Source organism: Lytechinus variegatus, chromosome 11 (assembly GCF_018143015.1).
Source record: "Lytechinus variegatus isolate NC3 chromosome 11, Lvar_3.0, whole genome shotgun sequence".
Lineage (NCBI taxonomy): Eukaryota > Metazoa > Echinodermata > Echinoidea > Temnopleuroida > Toxopneustidae > Lytechinus > Lytechinus variegatus.
This window is the reverse complement of record NC_054750.1, coordinates 8,716,137-8,736,202: the sequence shown is the minus strand read 5'-3', so window position 1 is coordinate 8,736,202 and position 20,066 is coordinate 8,716,137. Positions and strand designations below refer to the sequence as shown.

At 35.5% G+C, this 20,066-nt stretch overlaps 2 protein-coding genes across 2 annotated transcripts; both read left to right on the top strand.

The window, feature by feature from the left end:
- The first annotated feature begins 1,913 nt into the window (after positions 1-1,913).
- Positions 1,914-7,123, top strand: LOC121424190 (protein shortage in chiasmata 1 ortholog-like). The gene is made up of 8 exons (XM_041619799.1): positions 1,914-2,142; positions 3,177-3,282; positions 4,164-4,394; positions 4,720-4,813; positions 5,100-5,237; positions 6,101-6,247; positions 6,645-7,010; positions 7,094-7,123. Exons 1-8 carry the CDS (start codon positions 1,914-1,916, stop codon positions 7,121-7,123), a joined length of 1,341 nt encoding a protein of 446 aa, XP_041475733.1.
- Positions 7,036-11,164, top strand: LOC121423454. The gene is made up of 4 exons (XM_041618796.1): positions 7,036-7,494; positions 7,844-8,088; positions 8,346-8,562; positions 8,999-11,164. Exons 1-4 carry the CDS (start codon positions 7,137-7,139, stop codon positions 9,112-9,114), a joined length of 936 nt encoding a protein of 311 aa, XP_041474730.1. The 5' UTR covers positions 7,036-7,136; the 3' UTR covers positions 9,115-11,164.
- Positions 11,165-20,066: the final 8,902 nt, after the last annotated feature.

The following is a 20,066-nucleotide window of genomic DNA, read 5'->3' as shown; positions in this document are numbered from 1 at the left end:
CTATGTAATCCATGTTAATCCTTATACGAGAAATCTGTCACTGTCGATCTTTCTCATATACCTATACAGTGCGTATAAAAAAAAAAGCTTACACTTAGAAAAAGTCCTGTAAAATTATACATTTGTTATATCCTGAAGATGTTTCCACATTTTAATATTGGTACAGATCTATTTAAGCAAATGACGATATAACTGTCGATTTTTTTTTGATACGCGCTGTAGTTGGTATTTCCATGTTGACATGTTACTCATTGTCATCATTACAACAATATATATATCCTTCATCATCATAATATTCACAAACTTCATCTTCATTGTCACTTGTTGCAATCGTCATCAACATAATTATTTTAATCACCATTATTATCTGCATGGGTTAAAAAGATTTAACAATTCACAGGGGTGTTCATAAATTATGTAATATATCTATAATACAAATATTTTTAGTTTTCTATTCCATTTACAGTTTTATATTTTCTATTTGATATCAGGAGGGAGGTGGCCAGGATGTATTTATTCTATAATTGAAAAAAGTTTTATATGACGGTACATTTGAAAATTAATCCCATTGACATTTTACAGGATGTTTAGATGGTGTTAGAAACACCCTGTTCAAGAAGCATTGCATGCTACCCAAACACACTCTACACCCTAAGCTTCATGAGATGGCTAGGCTTACAGGAGAATGGTTCCTCAAGAAACTCAAGAAAGAAGGAAAGGACCATGACCCTAAGGTATGTAGATTGTATGCTGTTGCTCCTTGGATAATCTCTGGGCTTTGAACCTCAAGGTCTGGGGTTCAAATTCCACTGCAGCATTTGCCTCCTTTGGCAAGGCGTTAATCTGCATTTGTAAATCTCCAAATATTTTGAACTTTTAAAAATATAAATCTTATTTTGTAATAGATTTAGGCTTAATATTGAGGAAATATTACATTTCAGCTTTTTTTTTAAAAGCTATTCCTTTTTGTTCCTTTTCTCTTGGGTTTGTTTTCTATTTATTTTTCTTTTTCTTGCAGCTTACAAAAGATCTGGTGCCACCCAAAGCTCTTAATCTATATCAAGTTAGTGACACTTGATATGATCTATGTAAATTGTGCATGTACCATGGTGCTCTATTTTTAAATGATTGAGTTTATACTCTTCATTTGCTGTATAGGAAAGTTCATCTAATCAATTTTGTTGTCTGGAATACGTATGAATATGATCATGTTTGTTTCATCATTTTCCCATAGGTTCTTGTGATAATTAGACGAGAGTATGCAAAACTGGCTGAAAGTGTCACTACTGTTTTGCTTTCTGTGAGAGGTAAATATATGGGCATTTCGTGGTCTAGTGTTTCTGACTCTTTCATTTCAAACAGAGAGTAGTAGGTTTAAATCATAGCCATGGCGTGTTTTCCTTCAGCAAGAAATTTATCCACACTGCTGCACTCGTCCCAGGTGAGGTAAATGGGTACCAGCAGGAAGTAATTCCTCAAAAAGCTATGTGTACCAGAATCGGTAGATTAGCTTAGCCGGGGTAATATAGGAGCCCCTTGACCACCTAGCAAAGTGGATACGTTCGCTATTCAAATCCTCTATTATTTTATTATGACTTACATGGCCTTTGCATAAATGCAGAAAAAACTCTCACAATCTTCTTTATGACATTATCACTTTATTTTTTGTGCATTCAAAACCATAAATGCACATAAAAATAGATATAGTTTTACTTGTCAACAGCTCTTTTTTATTTTGCTGATAATCTTTACAGGCTGAGACTATTACATTTGATAAAAAAACATTGTTTTTTCACAATCACAAAATTTTACTTGTTATTGGTGAGAGTTATTTACAGCAAATACTCTCCACATTTGTTTAACATTTAGGTTTATCAGCCAGCACTCTGAGTGCAACGTACAAAACCATTTACATGGCAGTTAGTCAAGCACTAGACAAACACAACTGCTTGGTTATCTCACCAGCTCAGATAGATGAGAGCTTTCCTTGGGCACACTTCTCACTGGTTATTGAGTATGAAGCCTACCCCAACAGCCCCTGGAAAGAGCTATGCTTGCGTCAAAATATCAGGCACATTGAACTACGATGTATGAGTTCTGTTGGAGTAGGAGCTGATCTGGGTCGTCTTAGTTTAACAGATGGTATGTACGTTAGATTTATTACGATCGCATCACAGTCTCATGATGCCATTTATCCCTATCTTACATACATTTTCATCAGATAACGTAAGATGGCCGCATGGTCTAAAGTTTGAAATGGCTACCTTTCAACAACTAATAGCTGATTGATACAGACTTTATTCATCCATACTTTGGTCTCATCCCACCTGGTCTAATCCTAGTTCACTTACCATTTGGTCTGATTGCCATTTAGCTCATTTACTATTTCATCTATTTACCAATTAGGTTATCACTTTTATCTAATATCCACTTGATCTAATGCCATTTAATCTATACGAATAGATGAATTGTTTATGAACAATTAGGTTTAATTTGACCAAAGTAAAAAAAAATGTTTAGGAAGTAGAAATAGGTCAACTAACTGATTATTGATTACTAAGTGGGTATTGCAATAAAGTGTAGTGTAGACCAAATGGCACCACATTAAAAGTAGACCAAATGGGTTATTAAAAGCTTTTCTGGTTTTAGTTCTTAGGAGGAGACTAACTTTTTTTCAAGCGATATAGTGAATATAAATCATTAGAAAGTCTAGAAATAAACCAGCTGAAGAACAGATTACAAGTCAATAAAATGTATTCATATCTACTAGAGATGGTAGTGTTGTGAACCTAGAATGATGTAAACACCCAGTAAATGTTTTTATCATTTACTTAATTTTAATCAATCATTTTTCAGAAGAGAGCAATTGATTGGGTAATTGTTTGATTGATAACTACCGTAGATGGATTGTTGGATGTATAACTGTTATAATAATAAACCCATTTCCTGCAGGTGCCTGGTGGTGTCTATATCAAACCATTGAGAATCATAGAATCTAGTTGGGTATGGGGTGAATAATTATTTGAACCAGTGCCCTCTACAATTAATTCACTGCTCAATGAAGCATACCTGAAAGTATATGGCACAAGGTAAGCAGAAAGTTACAATGAGTGGTAGATATTTAATGTACATGGATCTCTGTATATTATACCCATCTCTGTATGTTACACCCATAGGTGATGACAAGAAAGCTGATGATAAGTCCAAGCAGATTCCACTCAAACTGATAGGGTTTGATAATGTCATTAATTCATCCAAGCTGCTACATACACTCGAAACAAGGTAAATTGATACCACACTTGTTTGTTGCTGACCATTATTCCTAATCCAATAATTGACTTCAGCGGCCAGAGAGAACCTAATCTCAACAGACTCAATGGCCCGTATTCTGAAGTCAGGTTTAAATTAGACCCTGGTCTAACTCGGTGCTAAAATTATGGGAAGCCCAAAGTGTCAGAATTTTTATGAAGTCGTATGTTTCTTATGTTTACTGTGCTCTTTCCTGATTCATCGATGGTGAAGACAATCATCTGCTTATACTTCCAGACAATTATGAATGATTCGAGAGCCACATGAACTGAAATATGATATCTCTGCTGCTAGTGATTTATAAAACATATTGGCTATCCACACTTAAACCACAACCTTAAACCTGTGTTTATAAAGTTAAACCTGACTTCAGAATACGGGCCAATCAGTAAGACTAATGCTCTTACAGTCATTCAATTAATTATAAAAACAAATTTGTGAACTACAGATCATCCTAATTTGAAGGTAAGAATCTGAATTATAATTATTTGAGTTCTCCTGTAATGTGAAATGCTGTTTCCTTCATATTTCTGAGCAGAATCATCTGTGATACTCTATGGGGAATATAGCAGGGCATTCAGGTATGCCATTTTACCGTCGGTCATTTTGTGCGATCTAAGCTCTTTGCAAAATCTCTTGAGGTCACTCCATAATCTTAGTATTGAACAACAAATCATATCCTAATATTTCACTTTTTTCCTTTGAGAGAATTTACCACGAGAGTGATCTACTTGATGAACTTCAAAATAATGATGTCACGATGATGAATTTGCTGCTTGTACGATGTATACGCTTTACATTTCACACTTATGCAAAAGCTTCCAATTATCACATAGTCTTAAAATCAATTACAGGTTCAACATTCTGATCGTTGAGAGGACTTCTACCTCCCTTCGCAACTCTTCTTCATCTCAACTCATCTCTGCTGACCTGATTGTTGATGAAAGGACAGGTGCTATCATCGTAGGATTGGAAAGCTTACAGATAGATGGTGCTGTAGAGCCTCTGGTTCATCGTATCACTCTACTATCACAGCAGTTTTGCTTGCTGTGGGTCATTCTGGAAGGGAATGGTCATAATAACAGGTATGTCCTCTTAACTAGCATTCATTTCATATCCTGGTAGATTATGACCTGACTGGGCTGCTATTTTTTTTTAGCAAGAATTCCACTATAAAGATGCTAAATAGTTATCACAGTAGCCTTCTTGCATTCCTATTGCTTTGTTTATGATGAAATGTGAGGATTACAGTCAACATGTGTATAACCTTATAGCAGTGCTACCCATTTTCTTAACCTCTGTACAGTATATTGCAACATTTGAAAATAACTAAATGAATTAAATTAAATCTATATCTTAAACAATTATTTTATTTCCTTCATTTACATTATTTTTCTTTGAATTTATCAGCTATGCTCTTGGCGGTCATGTTGTAGCAAACACCAGCAAGCTTCAAGCAGCTCTTTCACAGTTCACTGCCAAGTCCTATGATTTTGAAGTAAAGGTAAGGAAAATAAACGTTCAAGGAGCGTACTATTTTAATGTGGACAAATTTCTTCTGTCTTGGGGTGCAGTATATTAACAGTATTGTATTTACAGCATTTTCTAGAGTATTGTATTTACAGTGCTGTGTATGATTTGCTACCCACTGCATTATAGGGGATATGAAACCCATGGCAAGATTAATTTCTGTAACTAGCCTAGCTTGGCCACTGGCTGAGACACAGAACACCATCTCTGAAAGAAGCACTTAAAAATCGAATAACACTCTGTTTTGTGTCCCCAACTAGGTGATGTACTCTGATGATAGTACGAGTACAGCTTCTACAATCAGCATGATCTGTGATGTATGTCAGAAGGCATCAACAGCAGTATGGCACCATGATGACTGGCTTCATAGACCATGGCTCACTGACAGACTCAGCAAGGTTTGTTATTGATCACAAACCATTCTAAAATGAATGTAGCTTTTCATTATGAAGTTGATGTTATGTATTTTTCACTTTCTGGCCAAACTGCATTAGCTAATCATGAAAAGGAATCTTGTTAAAGGACAAGTCCACCCCAACAAAAAGTGGATTAGATTAAAAAGAGAAAAATCCAACCAGCATAGCACTGAAAATTTCATCAAAATCGGATGTGAAGTAAAAAAGTTGGGACACATTCAAATTTCGCTTGATTTTGCAAAACATTTATATGCACATCCTGGTCAGTATGCACATGAGGGAAACTGATGATGTTATCGACTCACTATACTCACTATTTCTTTTGTATTTTATTATATGAAATATGAAATATTCTCATTTTCTCTTCATTGTCAAGTGATTGATTCCTCCCTGAACATGTGGAATTAGCATTGTTTAATATTATATACAGTTCATCCGAGTTGGTCCTTATTGTCAAATCTGTAAAAAAAAATGAAATATTGTATAATAGTGATTGAGGGACATCATCGACTGTCTCATTTGCATATCCCTGTTTTGTGAAAAATAAGTGAAACTTTCAAATGTCATAACGTTCTTATTTTACATCCGATTTTAGTGAAATTTTCAGTGTTACGCTAGTTTGACTTTTCTCTATTTATTCATATCAACATTTTTCTGGGGTGGACTTGACCTTTAAGTAAATGAGAGAGGGATGTGGAAATAGATGAGAAATTTACTTTTTAATCTTCCCCGAATAGGTGCCACATTGATACTGCAAATGGGCAATAATCCTGATGTTCTATTAAAAGTGGGAAAGTCTGAACCATTTAACTATCTAATAATGCAAAACCTTTTCCTTATTTCAGCATGAGAGGTTCTTGTCGAGTTTTCCATGTGTGAACTCCTTCACTGCCCAAGTCATGCTTACTGCTGCCCCACTACCAGTGCTGCTGAAAGCTCCGCTCACATATCTCTCAAAGCTCTGTCCATGGATTCCAACCAGAATCATCTCTGTAAGAAACTAATGATTAAAATTGTCAGGAACATGTTATGATAATGCAAAAAATAAATCCGATGAAAAATCTTGAATTAAGAAATATCACAGAATATACAACAGTTTGCTGTGTTTTTCCAGAATTACTGGACAAGATTTAAGATTTGGTCTTTTGAAAAAAGTTCAAAATAGAAATTTGACTATGGCTATGCAATATGAAACAAATTGGCTTACGCATGCATGCAGAAAACAAATTAGCCCCAAGTTCTATTCAAATAAACAGAATCATATACTCTTACTTTTTGGTTGTAAATTCACTAGAACAGTTAAAACCTGTATAAATTTCTTGCAAAACTTTATTAGAGAATAAGCTGAATGAAGAAAGTAAAATTGATATATTTCATCCCTACACACAGAATTTCTACAAGCTTGTGCATGATGAGAGTCCTTTTTATGATCGGCCTTCAAAAGCCCCTATGTTACAGAGGAGGGATGAGTCAAGGGATGGCCAAACTGAGCCCATCCTCCAGGATAGAACAATTGTCAATCAAGGAAGCAGGAAGGTCATTGCAGATGCAACAAGAAATCAGGAAGATATGAGACATTTTGACCTTCACCACCAAGAGCATGGAGGATCAAAGGAATGGAGCATGCTGCAAAATGGACGCAAGACCCACAGTAGAGATGACCTGAGGCAGTCACATCAGGATGTTCCTGTTAAAATCAAGTCTGAACCAGTTGATTCTCCTGTTTATGACCTTGATGGTCAAGCTATGTATCCTGTAGACCTTTTTATTCCCGATGATCTGAAGACACCACTGGAACTGCTTGCATCCAGTGATACTATTGGAAAAGACCAACTTAGCTCATCAAGGCATTATTCAGAGGCATTTGATCCAGAACATGGAATGGATACTGGTGCAAACCCCCATTCTTCAAGAGATCGCCTAGGCCACTTAAGCAAGGATAGGTCAGGTCAAAGAGAACTTTTGGACCTACAGACATATGCATCAACTTCCAAGATTGATTATGAGACAGGGCCATCATCAAGAGAGTGGATAATGGAGGAAAAAGTGCATCAAGGTCTACATTCCAATACAATGGCTCGGGCTAGAAAGACCTATTCTGGCTTAGATGATACACTTCCAAGACAACATAAAGATAATTGGGGTCAGTGTCTTGCCAACCAAGATGTAAATAGAGACTCTTCTCGGAAAGGTCACATCCAATGCTCTGGTCAAACAGCAATTGTGTCAAATCATGGACGTAAGTTAATTTTAACCGCCAGCTTATCCTGTACATATATTATGTAGCATTATGTATCAAATAATTGTGGAAGTAATATTTAAAGCCTTTGCCTTTATTACAGTCCTGTAAAACTTACAGATTTGGTCTTTCTTTTCACTAGTTTAGAAGGTCCTCCAATCAAATACAAGTCAGTTTGAGACCTGCTTATTATGGTACAAAAAACATTTTCCATAGTCCCCAGTCCACATGAAAGCTCAGTTTCCAATTAGGATTATTACCCTTGTTAAATCAATTTTCTTTTGAAGTCTTATATTTGTACAGTACATATTACAAACAATACAATTTTCATACAAAAACCAACGTACAGGAAACCAAGGACTGTATGACATGGATCACTTTCCTACCAGGGGTACTCAAAAACAAGCTCCAATGAAGTACATAGGCATAGCACAGCCCTGCCCTCGGCCGGCTGGTAAAGATTGTTTGACAAAAAAGACCGATCCTTCAAAGTACATGATGACTTCAAGAAGTGGAGAATTTGGTACACTTGCAACAGCAGGGCTGCCAGCTAGGAGAGGATCAGCTTCAATGGAGAGCCTGAATCAGTCTCAGGTGAGAGCAAAATATTTTTAGATTACAAATTAATAGTTGGAAGTTTCGATATTTACAGAACTTGCAAGTGCACTATCACAAATGTAGCTTTTTGATTTCTGCACATTATAAAAAAAAATCCAGAATAACAACTAATTGATACTAGTATGTTACCAGGCAACAATAAAGAAAAGGGTTATGAAAACCCATCTTTGAGAAAATATTGAATAAATGAATGAATCCCAGAGTTCACTGATCCCTGTCAATTCATCTGATAGGGAAACCCTTCCATGCAGAGGCATTCCCTTGAATATCACAGTCAGTACTTTCAAAGACCTGATGATCATCAATATTCTGAAAGACAACAGACTGCACACAGTAGGAGTGATTACAGAGGAATGGACATGGCAATGCTTCAAGGGAAAGGGTTGCTGCAGGGACAGCAAGACTCATCATACCAGTATCAAACAGGGAATGCCTTCCCTGATGCAATAGGTAAGTCTTTATATCTCTATCTTTCATGAAAATTACACAAGTGTATGCAGGCAATTGGATGAATGTCATTTCAGCTAATTATACCAAGGTGAATGGAAACTTGGGGCGATATCTCAAAATACAGTTTTGTGGATCACAGAATGAAGCTTGAGTTTGAGGTTTGTGTTGGCAGATCCTTACTTTTGTTTGGAATGTCTTGTTTGCATTGAGCAAGGTTGGTAGATCAGATTATTCATCATTTCATGTCCAAAATGTAGCATTTTGTTATGCTAAACTCACTTAGAGTTATTCTCTATTAAAGGGAGAATATTGTTTCAATAAGGTCAAAAGAATAAGCAAAAAAAATGTCATCCTGGATGGACATATTTCTAATAATTTATTACATTAGCATTCTATCTTCATTGTAACAATAGAAATATGAATTTGTATTTCCTAGGAGGTCAATTGAGCACTGAGGATATGTACACTGATGGCACAACCAAGAAAAGAAGATTGACATATGAGAGGGTGCCAGGATCTAAAGGAGGACAGACCAGACTAGCTTTTCGGTAGATCACCAGGATGTGAAAGTCACTTTGATACCTCAACAAGAGCAGCCAAGTCTTGCTGATTGTCAGGGAAGATCTTAGGATATCTACACTGATTGCTTTATCAATAGAAGAAGACTCGGTATTTGGAGTTCCAGGATCTGAAGGAAGACATTAATTGCTGTCAGGTAGAAATAGCATGTGAAAATCACTTTGATACCTCAACCAGAGCAACTGGTTATTGGGGATCATCAAACACTGCCTGATATTCAACGATTTCAGGGTAACAAAACATGCAGAATGTTAAACTGGTTGCTTACTGGAACCAAATAGTCCCTCTACAAAGCATATGAAATTTGTTAATTGGCTGTTACAGGGTTATAATATCTCCTTGATTCCTAAATGGAGATTTATCTAAAATTTATTTCCAAAATGTAATTGTTGAAATTGGCAGTGCAGTTCTGTCTCAAAGCAATTCGTATTTTATCTTGTCTAAGCGAGGGAGCTTGGATCGACCTGCTGCCAATAGTATAGGGGGAGGGGAAAACTGCAAGAACTTTGTGTGTGTGAAAGGTAACAAGATAATATGATACATTTTGCTGTAAAAGATACATGTAAATTACCTGTATACAATAAAGAATGTTTTTAATGATGAAAAGATCATTTCTTATGTTTTCTGTATAAACCACAGTATGTTTGAGCTTGGAGCCATTTCATAAAGCTTTTAGAAAGTTATTAAGTTATTATTAAGTGAATAAAACTTTATTCACGACAGGTAAACCCTTATTAGCTACATTGTAGATAAGATACACCAAATTTCCTGTTTCATCCTAATAAAAGTGCACTTTACATGTCAATAAAAATGTGAAAAATATTGAATTGTCCACTCAGATAATTTCAATCTACAAAATTAATTTTCCAGCTTAAATAATCCTTTAGTATTTGGTCAGACTGGTTTCACAAAGTAGTATCTTGATGAGTATCATTGAGAAGTTTTATGAGAGGTACCAGTACATGAGTTAGGTTGTCATAGTTTTTTATTCATATCTATGCAATGCAAAGAAAAATTAAGTGTCTAATAAGGTAAATCGAAAATAACTTGTCAGATATAATATTATTGTTGGTATTTTTTAAAATATTAAAAATGTACATTTATTCAATTAATTATAACTGCTGGTGTTATTCATCTTCTTACCCAATGAAAATTCACTACTCTTGCTTTGTTATGAACTGTAATGCATCTCATGTATATTATGGGTAGTTGGTTATCAAAGCATCAAAGAACTATCATTTTCAATTCAATTGTTTTATTTGGATTCAGCGTTTTCATCATCGAATCATCAAATATATATTGCAGTCTGGCATGTTACACAATGCCAAGATACACTACCTCATATTGATTACCACTGTTAGACCAGGATCCAGCGGTATAATAGTTCCTATTAAGGTAATGTTGTCATCCAATTGTAACTACTATGGCAAAAGCCAATCAGAATCAAGGATGCAGATACCATTTGGATGGCAAAGTTACTAAAATAACATTATTGTTATTAACAATTGTCAATGCATGCATTATTAGTAAGCAAGATTATTGTAACAGTTTACTGTAGTGTCTCCCCTCGTCTCAATTCGGGCATCTTCAGCGAGTACAGAACGCATGTGAATGCATTTGTACTCTATCTAGATTTTCAAGGATCACCCATCTTAATAGATCTGCACTGGCTTCCAGTTCGCCAAAGAATATCTTTTAAGACTTTGTTAATCGTATACAAGGTACTAAGTGGCCAAGCCCCCAGCTATGTATTTCTGAGCTTTTACAAAAAAAGTTCAAAGACACTCTCACAACCTGTGTAGTTCTCATGATAATTTGCTTCTTCACATCCCCACTCATAATACAAAGATAACTTTTAGAGATCATGCTTTTGCCAGTGCAGCCCCCAAATTATGGAATGGTTTGCCATATGTAATAAGATCCTGTCCATCAGTAGAAACATTCAAACTTAAACTAAAAACCTGTCTGTTCTAATAATTCCCATACATTTCTTTTTCCCCTTTTGTGAATTTATTCTCAAGCATTTCACTAGCTTTCGATTGCATATATGCACATAGTTTCTGCGCTATATAAATCAGTATATTATTATTATTATAAATAGTAACTTTTATGCAATGACTTTTATTACATGTATTGTAACTACCATACAAACCTTGATTGTGATTAACTGATGAGCCCTGTTAACATGGGTAGTAACTATAAGATAAAATTCACTGTAGTTGTAATTTCTCCAGATTATTTTGTAAGCAATTGTTAATCACTTCTTAAAGGGGAAGTTCACTCTGAAGAAAAGTTTGTTGTAAAAATAATAAAAAATGTTGGTGAAGGTTTAAGGAAAATACATGAAAGATTAAGGAAGTTATAAGAATTTTAAGATAGGGATTTGTGACACCATGAATGAGCAGGTGCCCCATCTGTTATGTAACATAATATGCATAAATTTCAATTTTTTGATGGTTCATATACTTTTTTTTGTTTTCTTTTTAGGAACGGGTGTAAAATGATTTTACCAAATGTACAGTAAAAACCATTTTCGATTTTCTGAGAAAATGATATTTCATTTTTTACCATTGGATATGTAGGAGAGCTGCTCACATATTGACTTCACAAATCAAATAATTGCAACTCTTATGACCTAAAAAAAAATTGATGAATTTTCTCAAACCTTCAGCAATATTTTTTATGCTATTTTAACAATAAAATTTTTGTCAGGGTGAACTGCCCCTTTAAATTTAAAATTTTGCCCAAGTTGAACTGATTTCCATGGTTCCAAGATAATAAAAGTGACTTCAGCAGACTTGTCTGTAGCTTATTTGTATTTTGAAGGCAGTTTGGTAAACAGATAAGAAAGAACATTGAAAATTGTATATATCCATTTGTATTTTACTTGGCTTGGCACTGAAAATGAACTAATAAATAATCCTACTTTGTTGGCACATCTTGCCTTTGTTTCCTTCAGTCTTTGCTCAAGTGACCATTGAAAGCTCTTAACATCACTCAACAATTCAATACAATGGATATGTATGTTCGTTGAAGATTAGGTTTACAAATGACTGAAAACAGTATACTGAACTACATAATTGCTATGAAATAATAAATTTCAGGAACTTGTAGCATGCTGATATGTAGCACTCCTTTCTTTCTCATGATCCAATTCTCTCTTTTTCTACTGATCTCAATTCAGGGTTCCTCAGTAGCCCATCAGGGAACATTATTTTACTTTTCCAATCAGGGAATTTAATAAAAGATACCTCAAATCAAGGGAAAATACATCAAATAAGGGAAAAATCAGGGAATTTTTAATAGCCCAAAAGTCGAAAACACTGTAGTCAGTCAGATTCCTTGTTATATTTTGTAGCATATCAAAACAAAATCCATTGATTGACTCGTTATATTGGTTTTTAGTGCATTTTTTTGTATATGTAATTCACTGCAACAACTTAAAAACATGCATAACTGGGAATGGGTTTAAATAATTATCAGGGAATTTTTAAATTTCATCAGGGAATTTTGTTTTCTTGAAAAGCTGGGAACCCTGCGATTTCTTCTCTCCCTCTTTCATCTTTTCCTCTACTGTTACAGATCTTGATTTGAAATCCTATAAATATGTAATAGATATTCAATGATTGTTTAGTGAGTGTCATTAATGAGGATTCTTGTAACAAAAGGCATTTGAAATACTAAGCTAAACTGCTTGTATAAAACAAATGTCCGAAACCACCGCCTATTCAATCAGACCATTGTATAATGCGAGTGACCGAAAAATTATGACAAATGTAACAAATTATTGCCAAAAATTTGATAAACAGCACATTAATTGAAGCGAGTACATTTTCATAGTCCCAATCAGAGTTTTATAACGAAACAAATTATCCTTTCCAAACAACAATTTTCTTGATTCCCAAAATGTCATTTTTCTGAGCAACTATAATGTGAATTCAATTACAATAAAAAAAAAAGAAAGAAAAGTCAAATCAACACAAATTTTTTTCTTCAAAAGTTTATTAAGAAGGAAACAAAATGGGTGAACATGCCATTTGTTATAACACGCATCATGGATAAAAATAAGTACACAGATGATTACTAGGTCCAATACTGCAAAGATTTAGACCTTAGAAAGGGGTCTATAAAGCATAACTAATTGAGGCTCGGGATTTTTCTTTAATGATTACTCTTCAATTTTCAAATTTTAGAACGGCTTTAAGCATTTTCGCACTTAATTGTAAAAACAGAAGTTGCATTCATTTGCTTTTTTTTAAGAAAAAAAAAGAAAATCAACTAAATGAATTTTATACAGAAAATTGGGGTTATGTTGCAAATGGTCACTTTATATGTCACATAAATTTGTCCTCGCAAATATACAGTTTCACAGAAAAAAAACCAAAAGAGATCAAAATATCCCAGCAAGACAGAAATCACTTAATAATATTGTGTAAAAGAAACATACTATAAATGTTTATTATGGCTGCATGCTGGAAAAACAAATTGATTGATAATTAGTTTCTCTACTTTCAAAAATGGAAAATGACAACCATGATATAGCTTTTATTTCTTACATTTATTGGTAATTAGGGTCAAATTTGCAATGATATAAAAAATTAAAACTAAATTGTGTAAACAATGTACTTAATTGCCCCACTTCAGAGTCCACTATGGCCCGTATGTGTTTAGAGTACGATTTGCACAAGGTGTGGGACATTGGGCTGTATCTAAACACAACGATGTAGGTATAAAGGTAAAACCGATGTCCGTGACAAACAATTAAAATATTGCTGCACTTGTTTAGGGGTAAATTCAGTGAATATTTGCCAATTAAGAGAATCGTTTTATTTACAATACCTGTTAAGGGTATGGTTTCATCACACACCTGTACTTGTTAAGGGGTGCATTTTCAGAATATGGAAAATACGGCGTGTTTAGGGTGCTTTTCGAGACCCCATGGCCACGCATGGTATCCACTCGTCAATGATGGAAGTGCCCCCCCCCGGCACCTAACAGAACTCAGATCCACGGGATATTTATTTATTTATTGATATGTTCATATTCCACAATCATCAAAGTACATTTCGTAATGATCATGTTTACAATGAAAAAATTGCATAACATAATTATGCAGGATTGAAACGTAGCAATGAAATGAAAAAAAGTGGAGGGGCCTACTAAAAAGCAGAGCTTGTAAAATGTGGACCCCCTATCAAAACACAAATAGAGTAAAATAATCAGCAAAATTCTATAAAATTATATAGATATAAACACTGTAACACCAATGTATTTACACTATATACAAAATTAAATATTGACTTCAAAAAAAATAATACTATACCGTGGATAAGTATGAAGTTCACAAATATTTGATTGAATCAATAAGAATTCAGGAGAAATTTTTTGATGAGTAATTTAAATCGTATAAGATTAGCTGCCTCTTTCATTTCTCTGTCCAGAGAATTCCAGAGTTTTGGGCCTGTGAAAAATAAAGTTTTGCTAGAAAATACTGTTTTACTTTTAGGTAAGTGATAGTCATTTGATTGTCTCGTATTATATGAATGTAAAGTATTGTTTCTCATAAATTTCTTTTGTAGGACATTAGGTACACTATTTCTATCTAGCTGATACATGAATTGGAATAGTTGCAAGCCGTACAGGTCATTGATTTTAAGGATATACGTTTCTGACGAAACAATTCACCCGTATGAGCTCTAAAGGACATATTGCATATTATTCTCAGTACTTTTTTCTGAAGTAGCAAGACTTTATTTAGTCTCGTTTGAGAGGCATTACCCCATGCCAGAATTCCATAATTAAGATATGGTAGAATTAATGCACAATACAACATGGATAGCGCCTGTGCTGGAAGAACGTATAAGCTTATTGATGACTCCAATATTTCTTGACACAGTTTTGCAAGTATTGCTGATATGAGCATTCCACGTAAGCTTGTTATCAATAGTAATTAGTAAGACCTAAAAAATATTGTTGTTTGCACTTCTTTGATTTCAGTATTATCTAAAAGTATTTGATGCGGTAGATGTTTCAATGATTGACTAAAAAGCATATAATTAGTTTTTTGCAGATTCAGTGACAATTTGTTGGCTTTAATCCAGTTTGTTACTTTTTTTAATTCTGTATTCATAGTGCTCACAAGTACATGTGGATCATGGTGTGTATAGAAAATATTGGAATCATATATACACACCATTGCCTATAAGACACATATATGCAGCCAACACACTAAAATCTTATTTCTGTGGGGAAAAAAAGGCCAGGCCGAGGAAAGAAAATGAATTAGTATCCTAACATGCTCAAGCTGCTTTGGCTGCATATATTCCGGGTAAGTTCACACATGCAATGTGCCCATATGTCCCTGATGGCCGGGAAGCAGGCCTAGGGGGCTGTGCAAGCATGCATCCCCAAGACTTGGGAGTGCATGCTTGCACAGCCCCCTGCTTCCCAGGAACGAATAGATTACGTATTCATGTTCATATAACAATTTAATTAAAACTACCTTAACTTGCTAGTTCCACATAAATCCATGTCCGTAAGCATGGGTGTCGATCGGTATTCTTGGTTGGGGGGATGATGTGACGAAAATCTCGCGTTTGAGAGCTGTATACCCCATTTTTCCTTATCACCAATTCTCTTCTCCCAGTAATACAAATCCTATTGCCCTCAAGCGTGAAATTTAAGTATAGAAACACCTGTTTCTTGACCTCGGTCCGAAGATAAATTCACCCCAGCATCTACGGTCACAGCAGGGGGCCACACACCAGTGGCGGATCCAGAGGGGGGCGCCCCGGGCTCGCGCCCCCCCTATTTTCGCCGGATTTTTTTTTTCATGGTTATATTTACTGGATTGGTACAATGTAGTCAATTTCAAGGGCTAGATCTAGTCAAAACTATATTTTAACTTACGCTCATGGCCTTTGTGTTCGCACAAATGCACCTCTGTCATACTGTATTGCAATATGTAAATTCCGGAATTCTAGGGCGCGCAAGTCGATTGGTTGGAAAGTTGCACCACTTGTAATCGGGAGTTGCAGTGCAGTGACCAGTGTGAAGATGTTGGATTGGATATCATTTTTTCCCGAAATTTTGTGTTTTTTGTAACATGCGTTTGTCCGTCTTTATGGCAAATACATGTAAATTGTAAGTAACAGATCGCGAGAGAAAGTGTCAACGATGCGAATGATAATGTCTATCCCCGAGATTATTCTTCACTCAAAGATGAAGCCCTATCCCAGGACCAAAATCCAATTGAAACCAGTTGGATTTCCAACTGGTTTCAATTGGTTTCAATTGGTTTCAACTGGTTTCAATTGGTTTTAACTGGAATTTAACAATTTCCAGTTGAAACCAATTGAAACCAGTTGGGCAACTGGAAATCCTAACTGGAACCAGTTGGGTAAATGGATATGACTTCCAACTGGAAATGATTTCTAACTGGAACCAGTTGGGTAACTGGAAATCCTAACTGGAACCAGTTGGGCAACTGGAAATCCTAACTGGAACCAGTTGGGTAACTGGAAATGACTTCCAACTGGAAATGATTTCTAACTGGAACCAGTTAGGTAACTGGAAATCCTAACTGGAACCAGTTGGGCAACTGGAAATCCTAACTGGAACCAGTTGGGTAACTGGAAATGACTTCCAACTGGAAATGATTTCTAACTGGAACCAGTTGGGTAACTGGAAATCCTAACTGGAACCAGTTGGGTAACTGGAAATGACTTCCAACTGGAAATGATTTCTAACTGGAACCAGTTGGGTAACTGGAGATGACTTCTAACTGGAAAGATGGGTAACTGAATTCTAATTGGAACCAGTTGGGTAACTGGAAATCCTAACTGGATCCAGTTGGGTAACTGGAAATGATTTCCAATTGGTTTCCAATTGGAAATTTTCCAGTTACCCAACTGGATCCAATTGAAACCAGTTAATTTGCATATTTTCTGCCAGTGTGCACAGATTAATGTTTTATGAGATTCATCATAATTTACAATGTATCTATTTAATTTTTTTCAATTTGAAGTTCCACACTTTTTTCAGATAAGTGTTTCCAATACTTAGCAGTGAAAACCATGTTCATAAATATTATAGATTATAATTAAAACAGATTCAAAGATAATTAGTACACCACTAACTGTTACCAAATTACATCAAATAATAATACATATATTTGAAGAACTTCAATATGAATATATACCTATGAAAGTCTGTATTTTATCAATGCCCTTTACATTGGTATTAATAGACAAATAACACTGCTTCTGTGTTGGCATGAGCAATAGTTAGTGCAAATGCTAATTAATTTGTAACTAATTAAGTTCATTCCAACTGGAAGTTCCAATTGGATCCAATTGGAAACCAATTGGTTTCAACTGGTTCCAGTTGAAAACCAGTTGCCTCCAATTGGTTTCAACTGGAACCAATTGAAACCAGTTGCCTCCAATTGGATTCAACTGGTTTTAATAGGGAAATTGGAACAACTGGAACCAATTGAAAACCAATAGCCAACTGGTTCCAGTTGCCCAATTGGTTTTAACTGGAACCAGTTGGCAACTGGTTTTCAATTGGAACCAGTTGTTCCAATTTCCCTATTGAAACCAGTTGGCCAACTGGTTTCAATTGGTTTTGCTCTAATTGGTTTCAACTGGATTTTGGTCCTGGGATATCGGGCGCCACGTGCGCAGCATTATCATTCTGCCTTGGTCATGTACGTTTTCACTGAAATGTATAGGTCAGACATATTTGTATTTAATGTAAACTAACTTTTACACTTTCTGGTAGATTCAGAGGCATATTATCCAGGGCGCCCCAACTAAGTTTCGCCGAAGCAATCATTCCAACAAATTATCAAGGAGCAAAATTGTATATTCTCAATCACCAGTCGACCCCACTCCGCGTTTGCTGTGTATAGGCAGCTATATGTCAGCGTAAGGAGCGAAGATTTTATGTGACGGGGGGGAAGGGTTGGGGTGGGGAGAATAAAAATACTTTCGTGCTGGGGAAAAACGTCCCGAGGACACATTGTGTATTGTTAAAAAGTAGAAATTGTGACATTAACCCCCCCCCCCCCCACCCCATTTTTAATGTTTGATAATCTATAGGTTTGCTGATTACAATATATCTTTAAAAAAAATTGCCAGCAAAATCGAAAACGTAAACAATAAAAATGATGAGAATCCCCTTAAGAAGCATTAATATTATATCACTTTGAGGTTGTGCAGAATGACTGGATTATTGAAGATGATTTGAAAATAATACGAGGGAAAAGGTTGATTACCAGAAGATGATGTCGTTTTTTCTGTAGTTTGTAACAATTTACTGTGCATTTTGGGGAAAAAAGTACCAAATTTTATGCATGTTGCCATACCACTAAACAATTCTCGTTTGAAACACACAATGTAAATACACAAATGACAATAAACAGAATGGATTATTCGGAATTTATCGATTACAAGTCTCAGTTTCGTATCATTTAAATTTGACGTTTCAATCACACGATGCAAGCAAGTGAAGAGCCTTTGCCAAATGTATGTTTTGAATGACCGCTTATACGGTGTGTGACTGGAAACCAGCTCCTAAATGAGTCAGTATGTGTCTTTTATTCATGAAGTTACAGTGATTTAAGTGTGCATTTTTCTTCTAAAGGTGCTCTCAAAATACGACTTTTGGACATGATTTTTTGAAAAAGTCCTTGCCGTGGGAGGGGGGTATCCCCCTCCCACACCCTCCCCCCGCTCGGTCGCTTCGCTCCCTCGCCGCTGAAATACGATGGAAATATGATATGTATTATCAATGTCATTCTTTCAGAAGTGATTTATTTATTACTTTATCAAATGATGTAATAATTGAATAAATACGATAATTAGAAAGTACTTACATCTCCGATTCAAATTTTCCGTAAATTTTGTCACCATCAAAATTTTATCGCAGACGACGTGTGTGAAGAAAAAAAACCGGCTGTTAGCTGCATATCAGGCTCGTTCACGAACTATTTTTCATTTAATTATTTTTATTAACGATAACAATTTGTCATTGCTTTTATGAAACGGATATTTGCAACTATAACAAGTTGCCATTGCAATAACAAGAATTGCCATAGATATGGGAGTTGTTACAGTTGCAAGTCAAAAGTTTTATGAAACGGGCCCCTGATCTGTTTCCACCAATTCAATCTCTTTATAACTTCTCTGGAAGCACCAAACTTCTAGTCGGTTTAGTTTATCGCAGCCCAAATAGTAATGATCTTGAGAATGAACAACTCTGTTCTACTTTACGTGGGATTGGATCAGGTGGTTTTAAAGATGTTTTGATTTTTGGTGATTTTAATTATCCCGAGATTGATTGGAAGTCTGAAACATGTATTCCTGGTGTAGAACACTCAGCCTTTAAATTTCTTGAAAGCACGAGGGATGCTTTCCTTGTACAGCATCAACAAGAACCAACTAGACACAGACAAGGCCAGCGCTCTAACATCTTAGACTTGGTTTTTACTTGCAGTGAGGATGACATTTCTGAAATTAATACGACTGCAGGCATAGGGAAAAGTGATCATTGCACTCTCATTTTTGATATGAAGATTAAGGGATTTATCTCTTCCATTAGAGACAGCAAGTACCTGTTTAACAAGGCAGACTTTGCAACTATGAGTGATAAGCTACATGATGTACATTGGGAAGCTGAGTTTGCAGATAAGTCTGTTGAGGAATCTTGGCTCTTTTTCAAGCAGAAGTTACATGATGCTGTCGATAGATATACCCCAAAGATTGACTCAAAGAGGCATCAACAAAAAAAACCTTGGATGGATGCAAAGACCCTTGGCCTTGTGCAGGAGAAGCACAGACAGTATAGGAAACTGCGTGATATGCTAAAGGATGTTAATCGTACAAGATACAGTGGAAGGGATATTGATGAACAACGCCAAT

Bases quoted from the DNA above. Each gene is read 5' to 3' on its own strand.
- LOC121424190 (XM_041619799.1), top strand. From the start codon at position 1,914: ATGGCAGTTAGTCAAGCACTAGACAAACACAACTGCTTGGTTATCTCA. The intron at 4,814-5,099 runs GTAAGGAAAATA...GTCCCCAACTAG, and splicing joins CCTATGATTTTGAAGTAAAG to GTGATGTACTCTGATGATAG. The intron at 5,238-6,100 runs GTTTGTTATTGA...TCCTTATTTCAG, and splicing joins TCACTGACAGACTCAGCAAG to CATGAGAGGTTCTTGTCGAG.
- LOC121423454 (XM_041618796.1), top strand. From the start codon at position 7,137: ATGGATACTGGTGCAAACCCCCATTCTTCAAGAGATCGCCTAGGCCAC. The intron at 7,495-7,843 runs GTAAGTTAATTT...ACCAACGTACAG, and splicing joins AATTGTGTCAAATCATGGAC to GAAACCAAGGACTGTATGAC. The intron at 8,563-8,998 runs GTAAGTCTTTAT...TGTATTTCCTAG, and splicing joins TGCCTTCCCTGATGCAATAG to GAGGTCAATTGAGCACTGAG.